At 39.5% G+C, this 16,273-nt stretch overlaps 1 protein-coding gene across 5 annotated transcripts in view; it reads left to right on the top strand.

The window, feature by feature from the left end:
• ATP2B1 (ATPase plasma membrane Ca2+ transporting 1) overlaps positions 1-16,010 on the top strand; it is a 428,175-nt gene extending 412,165 nt beyond the window's left edge. For all 5 annotated transcript variants that reach the window (XM_086919543.1, XM_086919538.1, XM_086919544.1 and 2 more), the window contains one exon: positions 14,602-16,010. In XM_086919543.1, the coding sequence (XP_086775669.1) occupies positions 14,602-14,913 (312 nt within the window). In that variant the 3' untranslated portion in view covers positions 14,914-16,010. The remainder of the gene's footprint in view (positions 1-14,601) is intronic.
• The last annotated feature ends 263 nt before the right edge of the window (positions 16,011-16,273 follow it).

Here is a 16,273-nt window from a genome sequence, read left to right as displayed (position 1 = left end):
TTTGTGGTCTTGCACAGTTGGCGTTTTGTACTTTTTAGCACTATTTTCACCAACATTTTTACAAATTCATAACTCTGGTTCTACTGATTGGATTTTTGTCATTTTGGTCTTTTTATTTATTACAATTTATTCTATGTTTTATTTGTTTTGTTGTGTGGTGTGTTCATTGTTTTACTGTTTGAAGTATTGCACAAATACTTTACACATTGCCTGACTGCTCTGTGCCAAGCCACAAGAGGGTAATTTAGGGTTGAGTTGTGCCTTATCCTGACCAGGATTGTGGTTGCTGCTTGACCGGAGTTCATACCCCAGTTAACCTGTAACCCAGTTTCTCACACCGTAGATAACATTATTACATTTAATTTTGTATCCCAGTGTTTTACTATTGAACAGCCAGCCGTGCTACAGTGAAAATAGCTTTTACAGATTTTACACTGTAAAGAAATGGATAACATTAAACCTTTTCATGTCCTACTTTTAAATACCATGGACCCTGCCTTATGGGCAATAAGGCCTACTTAGGGATAACCTATTGATATTTAAAAGGAATATTTGACCTGTCAGAAGGGGTTATTTCGACAGGTTGATCTTGCAGTTTAAAAACTGCACAGCCATGCTTCAAATGGTAGGGATTCAGTCATGTTTGCACTATACTGCACTTAGTTGCATAATGGGTACTGTAGTATACTGGCGACATTTAACTTGCGGCCCTTGGGTACTTTGCATCATATACTAGGTTCTTAGCGGTATGTTAAATATACCAATCATTGACATTACCATTTCACCACTTTGAAAAGGGAAGCACGTGCGCTTTTTCCCTGTTTAGCAGGGCTAAAGTACACCGAGTTCTACAGCCAGCAAAAATAGGATTCAGCAAAAAGTACAGGGTGACCCTGCAGATAAGGCAGTTATCCTGCGCTGACCATTTGCATAAGTCTGGTCCCACTTGCCAGGAAAAAGAAAGGACTTCTGCAGATCCATCTCTAGTTTTATTTGACCTTCATTCCATTATACATGAATGTTAATCTCTGTCTAGTCAGTCCTACACTAGTAACTTTTATTGTAACACCTGCATTCCAATCTTTTTTTGAGCATAAATACCCCACACCATCCGATTTGAGTAATAACTAACTCTTCTTAATCCATTCCAGACAACCAGTGGTCAGGCTTTAGGTGATGCTTCATGACTGTCACCCCAGATGATCGTCTGGTCTAGCCTCTAGTAGTGCACCTCTGACATCCAAAGGGGATATCCGCCTGATATCTTGCAACACATTCTCTCAAATGATTGGTTTATCTGCAGTCTGCGTCTGCACAAGAAAATATGAAACCAACGTGGCTGCCTGCCTCTTTTCACATACTCCTTCACATCGTGTATTCCACTTTCTCTATAGCACGTCAACACTGGGAATCAGACCTTCCTCTTAATTTACTGTTACCTCTACTTTCTATCTAATATTGTCATACTGCTACCTAGGGCTGTACTGGGAACCAAAACCATCCCCGGCAAAGTCGCTGGGAGGGTGGGGGGATCCTGGTCAGGGGGGTGATGGGCTTTGTGCCACTTTTGTTTCTGGGACCCCAGTAACAAAAATAGCAACCCAGGGGTCTAAACTGGACACCCTGTACCAGAAACAGCCCCCAGGGGTATAAAACCAGCCCCCACTCTGGCGGCCCACTAGGGAAACGCTTGTTGACTGCTACGCCTAGTCCAGCCCTGCTGCTACCCCAATTGGATTTTTGTTTGGGTAAAGAATTCCCTACTTGCAAAGTAAACGTAAATATATTGTATTCTGTTTTGTGCGCAAGCTAGCATTTCATTCTGTCGTATTGTGACTCCTTTGTTGACCTTCAAACATGAGTGAATGTCAGTGACATATTTTGTAGCTTGCACAGTGATGTCTCAAGTGCAATGAGCCTCAAATTGACAGAGTTAAGTGCATCCATATATATTTATATGGATTTTAAACGGTTCTGTCTTCGTTTTGGATCCATTTTAGTCCATTTTCTAGCCTTCTGTATTTCAAGCAAAGTTTTGAACACATTTGCCTAATAACTACAACACACAATTTCTTAGAAGAGGAATGTTGATGGCAGACATTTGTGCTGAGTGAAGTCTAATCAAAGTTTATGTTCATGTGTTCACATTTTATTTGTCCTACTTTTAAAAACCATATGTATATACAGTGCATGCGTATAAGTGTGCACGTTTTGGGTCCTTATTATAGGATTGACTAGGAATGGCACACACTGGGCTGGACCCCGTGGAGTCCTGCTGAAGAGACATTAGGGGAATGGCTCGAAACATGTTGATGACTATACATTACTAACACAAGCAGATTCATTAAGGTCCGGTTTCTCCTCAGTACCAACTCCTGATTTTTAACCGTACCAACTAGTTAGGTATGTTTGTTTTCTTTCCCTTTTCCACTTGCTTGACTCCACTACAGGTAGTCTGAACCAGTAAGTGCTCCTACGTATTTTGTATAAGTCGCAGCACGCCTCAATCCATAGAGGATTGAGAGGAACCCCAATGATGAAGCATGCCTAACAGGGGCAACCCTTGTAGGTGAGGGGTCTCTAGAAAAAAAGTGTTTTCTAGCTGAGTGATTACAGCAGATTCTCACTGTATCCTATCAACTTCCACATGGGCAGGTTTTCATCGAGTTACTCAATTTTTATTTCTCTACATAACTGTCAGGAGGATAAACCTAGACTCTGCCTCTGCCTCCCACTCTTCTTTGTTTGTAAATATCTCATCTGGTCACCATCAACTTGAATCTGGAAGGTAATATGATCCGAAGAAATTAATTTCAGTTGTAGCTGAATTTAATTTGAGGCAGTTATTGTCCATCCAATTGGCTACCCCTCAAGTAAAGCCAGGTTTAAATTATTGCATTTTAACTTTTTACATCACACTTTTTTGGATCCAATAAAACTGTAGAAAATGTACCCAGAAAAATAATTATTCTGTCCCAGGAGTGAAGTTGAAGTCACGTTCATGCACATGATCTGGTCATGTAGATTTTTAAAGAATTAGTGGGAAAGAATTGTGATTTTGCTGTGCACAATGACTGCCCGGCAATAAGTGAGCTCCCCAAAATAATGCCTACTAATTATAGTTCCCAAACCCGCAAAACATGCAGTAAGACTGGTATTCTAGATTGCGTCTCGCACTCACTAAAATACAAATAGCCACATAGTGGTTGCAACCTAGAGTCCCAACAGTTAAAATGGGGGAGAAAAACATTATTGAAACAACTGAAAAATGTTAGAAGAAATGAGCTAGCATTAGAAGATATAGCCACTTGAACAGCCGTGGTTAATGAATTATTGGTTTCCCTGAAAATGATATATTGCAAGAGTAGAAGTCCCAAGTAGTTAATGATTCTTGTACCATGCTCTGTGCTATGAAGGACCATTGAAGACTAAGCGACCTTAGATTATCCTGTCACCAATGCTCCATGGTTTCAGGTAATGAGTATCAAAATCCTATATGAAGCTGTGGAGCCACTTAAGTCTCATACATTTTGTAGTGTAAAAGTAGTCTTGTTGCCATAGAGCAAACAATGCATAAGGCTTGGTTTTACAAATGCAATAATGACGAGAAATTTCCTGGCCATGTCAAAGTAACCTTCCAGTCAAAAACTAGAATGTGAACATAGCATTTGGTATTGTACACATGTCAGAACATGCGTCAACTACGTGCATTTCTGTGCTGAAATTGTAATTCTCAAGGAAATAAATTTGTTTTTATTCATATAACTTTCAAGTGACTTTGAACAGTATTTTTGCATGCTTTGTGCATCTGAAGTTTTCTAGTTGAACAGTTTGTTTAGGATTCACTAGATGTTGGTCTTAAACTCTACAATAGTTTGCAACTGAGTCAACAGGCTGCAAACACTGTTTACATAAGTCTTACTTTAGTACTCAATTCGTCAATGCTTTCAGTGACTTGCTGTCTTATAAATCCTACTTTGAAGGACCCTTGCACATTCACTGATAATTTTGAAATTATATTCTCCTAGTATACTGGCCTAGTCAGCCTTCAGCTCTTCTGGTCTGAAGCATACAGACAAGAGTACAGCATCTATGGCCTTATGCAAACAAGTTAACGTTTTTTTTTCTTCATGAAAGGGTAATATTTAAAACCATGGTTCTAATTTTCAACTTTTTCTCGGTCTCTGCTCCTAGCCACCTTAAAAGGAATATTCTTTTATCATTATAATGGGCTGAGCCATCCTTTGTAGTCCTTTCTGCCAGGAATTGTTTCCAGGAATGAGCTCAACCACTAACTCTCAACTTAGCCAGCACATATACATTTAGGGGCTCATTACGATGTCGGGCGGAAAGCCTTTGCCTGACTCCGATTCGGGACCGACTTGCAGTTGGCGGTTCCGACTGCCGGCTTACGATGTGACCGAATACTGTTCGTTCGGAGTCCCATTGTTCCCAACAGGAACTCGTTTTACACCGGACAACCACCCGTAACACAGGCTCCTATGGTGAAATGAGGTGTGTGCGTAAAACCCTGCACCCTGTAGTAGGCACCCCACGGTGTCTGCCACACAGTGAAGGGTTTTACAGGGGGGTCCCTTATGTACCCTCTCGGCCATCAGCCATAGGCTGCAGGAGGAAGCCTATGGTCCAGTCACTTTACGACAGCCTTTTTGTGTCAGACAGGCCGACGTGGAAAGGCTATTGGAAATTGGTATTGTAATCCCTACGGCGGAAACGCTGACCATAGAGGTGTTCGATGCGGTTCCGAGCGACAGAAATACTCAGTCGTTCGGAATCAAGTCTGAATGACCGGGCGCTTTATGTTCCGACCGTGAACATCGTAATCAAGCAGTCTGAATGTAAAATGACTGAGTTGGTCGGAAGGGCTCTGACGTAGTCAAGGAGATTCCGACTGACTTGGGGAAGCTTTCCACCCGACATTGTAATGAGCCCCATTGTGTAGATATGGCCCCATTGTTTTTGCCTAGATTCGGCTTTCAGAGGCTTAGAACTGTATAAAAACATACAAATTCATTCCCTCTGGTAGTAAGAAATTACTCTCCCTACTAGTGCAGTAAATAGATTAAAGAAATGGAGCTGCTTGGAAGTGTTTAGCTGTTATGATAGACTTGACCAGATAGTGTTCCACACGGATATCCCAAACACATCTCTGTGCTGTTTTTCAAACCACATTCATTAGTAGTTGTGCAGATAATGTTGCGGCTGTATTCATTGCCAATGTAGGCAATTTGAAACTGATCCTAGTTCATACACGAAGATTTTAAATTGTTTGTCTGGTTTAGAAATATGAACTTGAAAAAGTCTGTTAGAAGTATGAAATTAAAATATCCCTTACAACCCTATGTTTTCAGTATGTGTACGTATATGTTTTTTGTGTTGTGATTAGACAGAAATTATCCTAACTGACAGGTTTTTAATTTGTCTGAAAATGTGTTGGAATGAGAGAATGCTTTAAGAGTCTTAAGTTGAAGTATAGACAACTCTAGTGAGTCGAGAACTTTCTGCAACAACGTTTTCCAATTCAGGCTTTTTGCTTGAAAACTCAACACTTCGGATCTGGTGAAATATAAAATGTAGATGGTTGTGTGTGCCCTACCAATTGGCAGTACAACCTCTGCTTTGCAGGCTGCTGGCTAATCATACGTTTTTGTTTTCTGGGGCAGACGAAGCATCATCCTTAATGAACTTTGAATAATGACAATCTTATTTTTTAATCTTTTAGTTACCTAAGAAAGTGCTTTTTTCATTTGAAAGTCTCCAATTCCTTATGCATTCCCGCCAAAAGATACTGTAACAATATGATGAATATAGCTACAAGCCTATAACATGTAACTTCATTATTAGACTTCTCAGACCCAGGTATTTATTGGTATAGTTTTCATCCAATTTTAATAATCAGCAACAATTATTGTCTGTAATTAATTCTATCCAACTCTGTAGTGTATACGGTCAAAACACTTAATAATTCAAGAGAGCTTTCCCCCAAAATTGGTATCCAAGAATGTGTTCAACATAGAACTAACAGTATGAGTGTGTCGAGTCGCAGTAAAAGAAGACAACCACAACCGAAAGTAATGAAAGAGAAGTGACTGTGGTACAAACTCCATCATAATAAATCATAATTGATAGGACAGTGTTACAGTTTAGTTTGTTATTCTGTGTCAACTGCGTTTTGACCCTTAACGTGATACTGGGATCTCCTCCGCACAGAATTGATGGAGGGCCATCTGTAATGAATAATAATATAGATAATGTTGAGGTAAAAAGTTAAAGTTGGAAATACCTACAATGGCTAGAGAATGTAATGTAATGTTGGTCCACACACAGTGTGACGCATGTAAAAGTGAATCAATAGTGTTTTTATAATAAAAATGATGTACTCATTCAGAGGGTAATTTTGACCTAAATTAACATAAATGAATAGGATTAATTCCAGATTATGTTGCAGTGACCAAATACAAACAGTCCACTCGGATTCAAGTGAACGTACCCCTGAGTAGTGAATAAATGCTTTGCATGCACACATCAAAATTGATTAGACGCGTTGGCAATGTGGGAAGATACATAACGTGTGGCACAAAGAAGCGTGTTTTAAGACCGCAGTCTCGGAAACGAGGCTTGGATGCAGCATGCATTCCAGGAAGCGCAATCATCATGGTCTCTGATGATTCCGTGCTCTGTAAGTGAATAGACTGGCGTTCATTATGATTAGATCTCACCGTGGTAAAAGGGGTTGAGGATCTGTATCATAAATATTATATAATGAAATAAACTAGATGATATTCATAAATATGTGCTTACACATGACAATGCCAGTTGTGAAAAGTAGGTATTAACGTCAATATCCGGACAGTATCAAATCTGTTATACCATAGAAAGTAATATACACATGCAATGTCAAATAAAAACGAAACACGGTACATACGATGAGATGTCAATTATGTTGTGCAATATTTAAAATAAACTGTGATACATTAGAGACAAACTGCTAATATACCCATCACAAAAATTCAGTGTGGTCCAATAACCACCAGTTAGAAATCCAGTGTCCATCAAGGTATTGGAGTCCATTATGTATCCGTCATAGTGGCAGCTGTTGACATTTGAAAGTGGTGAGCTGTAAAGGTTACTGCTGAGTGCACTGTGGCGAGCAGCTGTAGCATACGAGCCTGACTGTCATAAGGGAGGTTTGGGAGGGTTCCCCCTCGCCCTCAGACAAAAGTTTGAAAAATGAGCAGCCAAATGGTGCATTTGCAAGCAAATCTGAAAAAGCAAGAAGGTTAATAAAGCAATTGTGGAAGTGTAACTTTAACATCAATAAAGAGATATTTAATAAAATAACGTATCTAGCTGCTTGTCAATATAACCCCAGAACTTCATAACAGATCGAGATAGCAATACTGAGTACCTCAGTGATGCCTGTAAAAATCATTTTAAGTGAAAAGGGGTTCCTGTTGATTCATTTTGGCAAATTAATGGTAGGTATTGGCAGAGGTGATGGGTACGATTGCTCACTACGATAGGATTTTCTGATTTTGTAATGTGATCTATAGACCTTCACGCTTCACCCTGTACCTGCCCACGCACTGCCCCATCCTGGAACTGTGCCTAGGGCAATGGTAACGTGCAGAGGGTTAATATGCCTGCTGCAAAAAACGTGAACCAGGCAGGTTACAAAAGTGCATAGAATGTAGATAATTCAATGGGTCAGTTACTGCTTTTGTCAGAGAGATCCTTTTGTTACTTGCATTTTAAAAGTTACAAACCTAACACAGCAGAGAGAGCTATTAACAGATCAAAGAGCTGCATAAAAACTGCAAGGTATAGGTTAGAGCATTATGATTTTGCTCTCCCGTCCCTATCCTAACGTTGCTAAAAAGGCTTCATTTGGGTAGAAATTCTTTAGTCAAGTCAACACACAACCACAGTGCTATATTTTAAATATGAGTTTGTGCTCTTCCAGACCAAACAGTCCGTCTTTAAATGTACTGCTTAGTGTCTACAAGTATGGATGCCGTGTGACGCCTGCTGCCCCATGCAGTCCTCTTTGTCTTATGTAACGTTTCCTATGTCCTACGAAACTCACTGAAGTGCACACATTAGCGACAAGCATCGAGGCAAGTGAGTCCCAGGAGGAGTGGATTTGCATGAAAATTACGGGATGTAAGAAGTGGATGCAGCAGTCTGTCCTGATATTTAAATCTATGTCTTGAGTTTTATTGCTTGTGTTTGGAAGCACCTGCTTATAGCAAACCAGTGTGTTTATTACTTTCAAATACAAACAGTAAACTTCAAGCCATTTCACATGCAATAAGCCATTTGTCAGGCCATCAAGGCTTGAATTTTACTGGCACAGAGATAGCAAAAGCGTGCCTTGGATCACAGTCGAGCCAATTCTCATCAGTACAAAATGCATTGCACACACACACTGTCCATGAACTCTCTACCTTACTTTAAGAAATTTCTATACAGCAGGAGCAGCCGAGCAAGGCCCGCCACTGTGTGCATCACGCTTGCTGGCAGTACGCCACTGAGCATTTGGTGTGTTTGTAACACCTGCTCTCTGTACAATGGTCGAGTGATACAAGCACACAGACCGTACCCTACTGAGCCTTCTGTGCCAGGTAACACCAACTCTGCACACGCCCTGGTGGTACCTGCCGTGCCTATTGTGTATCACCGGCTCTGCACAAGCTCTGAGCGTTACATGCACACTAGACAGACAGTACCCTGCAAAAATTTTCGCCCACTGTGTGGTGTCACCTGGACTGCTGATGGGAAACCCACACACGCTGCATGTTGAATGGGGGCGGTGTTGTCTTACTGGCTCTTGCAACAGTGTGTTTTAACTGCGTGGACTATACAATAAATACCCTACTAAGTAAGGCCTACTTTAACCGCAACTTATGTCCTAGAAAAGGCAGGATGAGCAGGTTCCAAAGCACAACGAGGTATGCCAGATGCTATCTGGCAATAGATCCGAGGTCGGTAGACTGTCAGACTGCAGGGTGTCACTGCTTTGCTCCCAAAGCCTCTTGCATGTCTCTTTCAGGCAGTTAGCAAAGTCTCCGCTTGGATGTTCATCATCAACTTACTTGTTGTCCGCTTGATTGTCTACCCAGGCCGCGGCCAGAGGAAAGAGCCAGCTTGGGCCTCTGCTATTCTGCTAGCACCCCCTACTAAACTTCAACTGTCTGGTCTGACCTTTGCATTTTTCCACTCAGTTACAGTGAGTAACTTGTTCAACTGTTGGTTGCCACCTACTTCTCAGAACTTGAAGTGTGGCTCAGGCTGGCTGCTGCATGTTACTCGATGTGTTGTGTGTGTCGTCCAGGCTTATCCACTCTCTGGATGATCTTCTCTTCCCAGGCTGTGACGCAGGTGCGCTCTTGCTCCGCTCTCCAAGAGGAGGGAAGAGGCTGCTAGAGACAACCGCGGAGGCCGATTTGACCGGCAACGGCAGAAATGACCAATCATTGCATGACTTAACCATAAGCCATTATAGTGATTGCCCATTACTATGTTCAACAGATCCTCCCACCCCACGGTGCCATGCTTAAAACTCTGCCATCCCCATACACTACAGAGCAGCCCCAGGATTGTCATTTAGTGACTGGGGGACTGCGGTTTTGAGCAACCCCCAATCACTCAATGTGCAGTAAAGCGAATCCTGTTGTGCTTATGTTGGGTTGGCCGGGGAAAGGCAGCCAGCCAAACTGACATGTGCACTCACTTTGCTGACTAGGTGCAGCAGTGTGCTCGTCGTTGCCGGTATCACGTGACTGTGTCCATAAGCCTGCCTCGCCCTCTTGACATTGCGAAGGCTGACACTGACACTGACTCGCGGGCACGGTGCAGGCGGATTAGAAGTAAATAATTTCAGTTTTTATGTTACTGGATAAAAAAATGTACTGCGGAGGTCTGGGGTGGCAATTATATGTTGGGCAATGCCCCGCCGCCCTAACGGAGAAACCGCCCCAGCTCCGTCACCGGATATTGTCGCGTAATTCTGACAATCTTCGGAATAAAATAAAATGAATATTGACATAAGCATGTGGAGGACTGTGGATAGATAATTCCTTGCCTCAATGTTGTACCTATTGGTCAGTTATGATGCTGACAAGCTACATAACTGAGAAGTGCAAAATGCAAGGAATCTTTAGTGATCATAGACAAGAAGGTTACAGAAAAGTGCAAACAAATCTTGGAGAACTTTTATTCATTTATTTTCTGGTATTTCATAATATCTCTAACCCTGGGGGGAGTCGCAGTACACAGAACTCTGCGATGTGCAAAGAAAAATGCAGTTTGCGGTGATTGCACAGTGCCTAATGCTTCTCCACACTGTACAATCATTGCAAACTGCACAGTGCAAGCGGTCCCTGCTTTCCTTTTCTGCCGCTAGACAGTCGCAAGCATACACGACCACTCGCAATGAGAAACCAGACCGCCCCCAAACCGCCCCCTCCCCCCCCTCCTCCCCCCCCCCCCGCATTGAGAAATCGCCGGGATGTTGATTTTCCACGCTCTTGGTCGCCAACTTGACATTGACTAACTCGGGCAAGGAAAAAAACTTTTGTTTTCCAGAACTCCGCGACCTCCGCGTAACGCAAAGTGCTAAAAACTCCACAAAATCCGCGAGCGGAGTTTACCGCCCAAGATAAAATATCTGCTTATTGTAAATGTGCATCAAGACATGAGCCATTTTAAACCGGGCTAAATCAATTTTTTCATTCCATGCTATAGGCAGTTAAACCCTATTTGGTTAAGAAGTAAATTAAGCAGCATTGGTCATTTCGGGGAAAATTGTTTAATGAACAGTAGGGCAACAGATCAGCAGAAACTGTTGTCTTGATTAAACATACTGTCATCTGCATGCAAATACAAAGCAGTAGATGTACATTGAGGGGAAAGCATATTTAAAGGTCTGAGATTTGTAAGAAGTACAGGATAGTTTCATTACTATTCGATGCCGGCGTCTGACACTGCTTCATCCTGCAGCTTGATGAGAGCAGTAGTTGACATTAAGCTTGCATCTAAATACAACAGTGTGCTCTTTTGTGGTCTTCTCTTTAGGAAATCCTACAGCTGTGGTGCTTTCTTCATTATGTGGTCGATTCATTCTTGGGCTACCCCTCAAAGGTCTTCTGTGACAGAATTAATGACTGGATACAACGTTAGAGGGAATAGCTAATGGTTGATCTCAGTTGTTCTTAATTAAGACTAAAGGATGCACTTTAACTGTGTGACTGTATTTTAGCATGGCCAATTTCGTTCTGATGATCAAGGTAAAAATGTGTTTGCATCTGTTGGTCTCTCACTCCAAGAGATGGTCAAGTCAGAAAATTTAAAAAAAGAGCTATCAGGGTGTTTGGCTTGACCCAAAGAACGAAAGAATGAACCAAGTCATCAAAAGGTTTAGCATGTAAATCGCAGAACATATGTCAAGTAAAAAATACCATAAGACTCTTTAATATTATAACAAAATATTGTTTGTTAGTTCTAGTGTAGTTTGTAAAAATTAGCTTAATTACAGAATATCTTCCACTTGTTACCGGAAGACATCGCTGTAATTGAACCAAAGGGCGCATCCTTTTAATTTGGACTGTATGTCTAACCACTATATTTATTAAGTATTCTAATCTGTTAAAGTTTAATAATTGAGGTTGTTGTATGGCATACTTTTCGATCCGACGTCTAGCCGCATAAAAGTATCTCAGTGAAATTTAGAGCTTTATTCAGGATAAAAACAGATTCGTCTAATTGGGAAGCAAGACCTGAGCAAGATATTTTTCAATGCAGCCGCTCAATGGATATCTCTTCTCTGCAGTTAGTCACTAAATAACAATGCTTTCCTGTTAATTGTCTCTCGGGAGCTGAATTAGTTCCTCGGTATCAAAATATTTGATTTGCAACATAGATATACTGTATGTGAATCAATCTGGTACTATGCAAAAAAATATAATCAATAGAGGAAAAACACAAGAGAAATTATTTAGAACTTTTATGAAAATTGAGAAAACTACACAGTTACAAATGTACTTGAACTGATCTGCAAAGTTAGCTGTAAAACAAGGTACACCACTTTATTTGAATGCTAATATCAATGTCTTCACTTGGCTGAACAGGTTTGAAGAGAGCCCAACACCACAGTAAAGACATTCAAATAGATTAGCAAAACAAAGGGGACATGGATTTCTCACAACGTTTACTTCTATACTACACACCTTAAGTGGAACATTTGAGAGAAGTGCAAATTTGCTACAGACAACCCAATTTGTGCTACTAGGGCAACTGAAAACGGACCCGTCTTGTGCCACTCAAGCATACACAGTCATATGGCAACATATAATTGAAAGAAGTGCACATTAAACATTGACAATGAACTTAGAGCGAATTGAGCTTTAGACACATTTTCAAAAACATAATCCATGATGCCATGAAGAAGCAATTAACAATTTACATGTTTTGCTTTTAAACTCCAGTTTCAGTAGGAACAGTTGAAGCAGAAAAAAACCCAGTCAGGTTTGATTTTGCCTACATACAATATACTAGCTAGCTGCATAATTTCTCTTCAATTAAATTCATTAGGGAGGGAAAGGGATAGTGCTCACTGGGAATATGTATCCCAGTCCCCTGTGACAAGCACTTGGATGGAAGGAAGGCTCTAGCCTTCTTGGATCGCTGACCATTGCCTAATTCTTTAGGTGTTCTACGTTCCTGGAACGAAAGCATTAATTTAAAAAAAGTATAGGCTCTTTCATCTAATTTTCTCTATTGTCCGTTTTTAATGATTTTGTGATAAAACAGGTTTGTAACTCGTTTCATTTGGCAAGTTATTTAGAATAATTTCTACTTTAAGAATTGATAGACAATAGTTCTTCACCGGTCTTCTTTACCCATGTTAGCCAAGTTTTGGGAGTGGGGAATATGTTTATAAATGATGAGCTAATGTTGGATTTGATTTTATACTCAAACTCTTGCTTTTTTGTTTTAAATTAATCGAATTTAGATGTTTTGCTTCAACATGCTATGGAGTTTCCCATATGTTTGTAATTTTGTCAAAAAATGTGAGTAAAGGTATTGGAGGGATTCAAGACAATCTACTCACTAACCTCCATTTCCAGGTTGATTTGTTGTATGCCATCAAGTAGGGAACTCTAACTCCCACCAGGTGTGCTTAATGATGTTAAAACCCACCTGTCTTTTCATTGAAGGAGCCTCTCCAAAGGCACACTTAATTTCAGGATGTGGTCTATATCTCTCTCCAGAGAGATTGGCTATTCGTGTTGTAGAGGGTAGGATACATTATTCTAATTGTTAAAGTAGTGTTCTAATTGGTTTTTCTAGGCTTCGATTTTGGCCTTGCACACAAAACCTAGTGCTTAACATAGATTTTTGCACCATTTCTTTTAATTGAGGGAACATAGTTTTATAACTAGAGTAGCAAAACTTGCTGGAGAAAATATTGACTTTTCCAGTACACAGTGGAGGAGAAACCTTGGTGACTGCCATTCACATGTCTCATCTACTTCTCCTGTGTGTAGTTATTTATTGAAGCTAAAAAGTGGTCTGTACATGTCCGAACACTTTGCTTTTACATGTGGATGGGGTGAAAAAAGATTAAATGATTGTGAGCAATGCTACTTTTTTATTGGTTTGTGCTGAATGTGCAGGTGGTATCTGTATTGTATTTTCATGAGCAAAAGTGACTTGACTTGTTTCATCAATGTTATTTGTATTGTGTTTTAATTTTAATAAACACCTTTATTTCACTGTCAAGCGATAGTTTATAATGAGGATGGTGCTGTTTACAGTCATTCAGCAAATACGACACAGTGATTATTGTTTCCTGTTTCTGTTCCAAATGAAGATCCTGCTTAGTATGATTGGTTGTTCTAGTTTGCTTTTCACTTTAAGTATATTTTGTGATATCACTACTCATATCGCAGGTCATATAAGAAATGTATCTGTTGCACTGAGGTATCGTACATGCATTAGGCATACTCGAATATTTACAGCTATTGAGGTATTACCTTTTTCGCATGAATAGTTTTGCCAAATGTCAATTCATTGTGGCATTAAGCTTGCATATGCTTGGCTTTTTCATAGTTGGCAACATCCAAACCCCTAGCATGACAATCAGTTTTTTTTTGTGTGCTTAACATTATTGCATTATTTAAAAGTAAACATTTTATTTGCATACTTTATAAATATTTATTTAAGTTCTGTTGTCTTGTGTATATGTTTTAATTTTATTTTTTACAATCCTTGTATGTGTTGTGGGCAACATGAAAATGTAATCACTAAAGAAATGATTTAGATCTTTCATGTTATACTCCACTTGTTGTACACTGTTTTTATTACAATTGGTCACGGTTTCTATAATGCTTCTGTTCATTTTTTTTTCTTATTTACAGTTTATTGCAAGTTTCACCACATTACACACACATTTGAGTCACTCATGTATTTGCTGCTCATTAATAAATTTGTTTAGTTTGAAGTCTTCAAAACATGGCCTTAACTACTCTTAACAATTATTTCTTGTTTCTGTTGTTTTCTTTCTTTTCTTCCTAACAGATCCGAGTGGTGAATGCATTTCGTAGTTCCTTGTATGAAGGACTAGAGAAACCAGAATCTCGAAGTTCAATTCACAACTTTATGACACATCCAGATTTTAGAATAGAAGATTCAGAGCCTCATATACCCCTTATTGATGACACAGATGCTGAAGATGATGCTCCAACAAAGCGGCACTCCACTCCTCCACCATCTCCTAACAAAAATAACAATGCAGTTGACAGTACAATCCATCTTATTATAGAACCGAACAAGTCAGCTACCTCTTCATCTCCAGGAAGCCCACTGCATAGTTTGGAGACATCGCTCTGATTGTAAGCTGAATGTTAACATGCTCACTGATTTGTAAAGAAACAAATTAAAACTTGGTCCTTTCACATATTGTGATGGACAGGATAGAATTCTTGTCTTGGACTTCAACAGAAGACACACTTGTATGAATGTAGATTTATTTTTTTAAAAACAAGAAGCTTTCTGCCAGACTGAGGGTGCTTTTTTGGGGGTGGGAACCGGGATTGATCAGGAGAAAAACTCAATCAGATTACAGTAACTCCGCATATGTGACTTTAAAAATACTGGTTATATTCCTGAACAGTGTGTTAGCAGACCTTTAGTTTAACTTGATCATTCTTTTTTGGGCCCCTGGTCGTTAAATTGATACTTTAATTTCTGACGTTGGCTGTAATAATTTGAATTATTTATGTTATAAATGATACAGATCTGTTTACAAGGTTTGTAGATATTTTTTGTTCTTGTTTATAGATGGGAAAGTTTTCTTATACATGATGCAGACCGAGAAAAATAGTCCTTCAAATACTGCTGTATTTTCAGAAAAAGGGTGTTTCTATTGAAACTGTACTAAAATTTGCCTGCGATTTACCTTATTTAATATTGTAGATAAATTGATAATTCTAATAGCCAAATAGATAACACTAATGCTTTGTAAAAACATGAGCAGTGGTGTTGTAATAAAGTCATGGCCTCTGTCCTTTTTAGTTTATTGAACTACATTTACTACATGGTTCAGAAATAACCTATTTTTTAATTTGGAGAAAAGTGCTGAATAACTTTTTTCCAAAGCTGAGACGAGGATTGTTTAATGCGGGGCATCAATGTGGAACGAAACTTGCTTGAAATACTTTTGTTATCTTAAGCAAAAATGGATTAAATCAAAATTCATCAGAAATTATTCCTTGTTTGTCTAAACATGTTAGCTTTAGCACTGTCTTGGTGAACTGTGAGTGGAACTGTGTTGATTTTCTAATAAATCTGTAGATAACCTTCATAACAGCGTGAGGGCTGTTGGCATTTTAAAGAAGGTTTCTACTAGGAAGTAATACAGTAATACATGTTTTTCTTTTGTTTTGAAACTTGTTTGTAAACATGAATAAACATGCCCTTTTATTAAATATGAAGCGTTTTTTATCATATAGTACGATCAAATGTAAATGATTGCAGTAGGTTGGGCTCTTGCATGTGTTTTTAATAAGCTGAAATCAGTCGCAATGTAATAAGGTAATTGGGCCTTGAAATAAAGTAAACTGTTTTGGGGCACACCTCTTCAGCAGCATGGCAATGCTGATAAATAATCTAATGTCTAATTCATACTGGAGTTCGATTAATATTTTCAGGCGTAAGGGACATTACTTTATTCTCCATCTCATCTGCCCAA

This window comes from Lissotriton vulgaris, chromosome 1_1, assembly GCF_964263255.1.
Source record: "Lissotriton vulgaris chromosome 1_1, aLisVul1.2, whole genome shotgun sequence".
In the NCBI taxonomy this organism is placed as follows: domain Eukaryota; kingdom Metazoa; phylum Chordata; class Amphibia; order Caudata; family Salamandridae; genus Lissotriton; species Lissotriton vulgaris.
The sequence above is the reverse complement of the archived record's forward strand: the minus strand, read 5'-3'. Positions and strand labels throughout refer to the sequence as shown.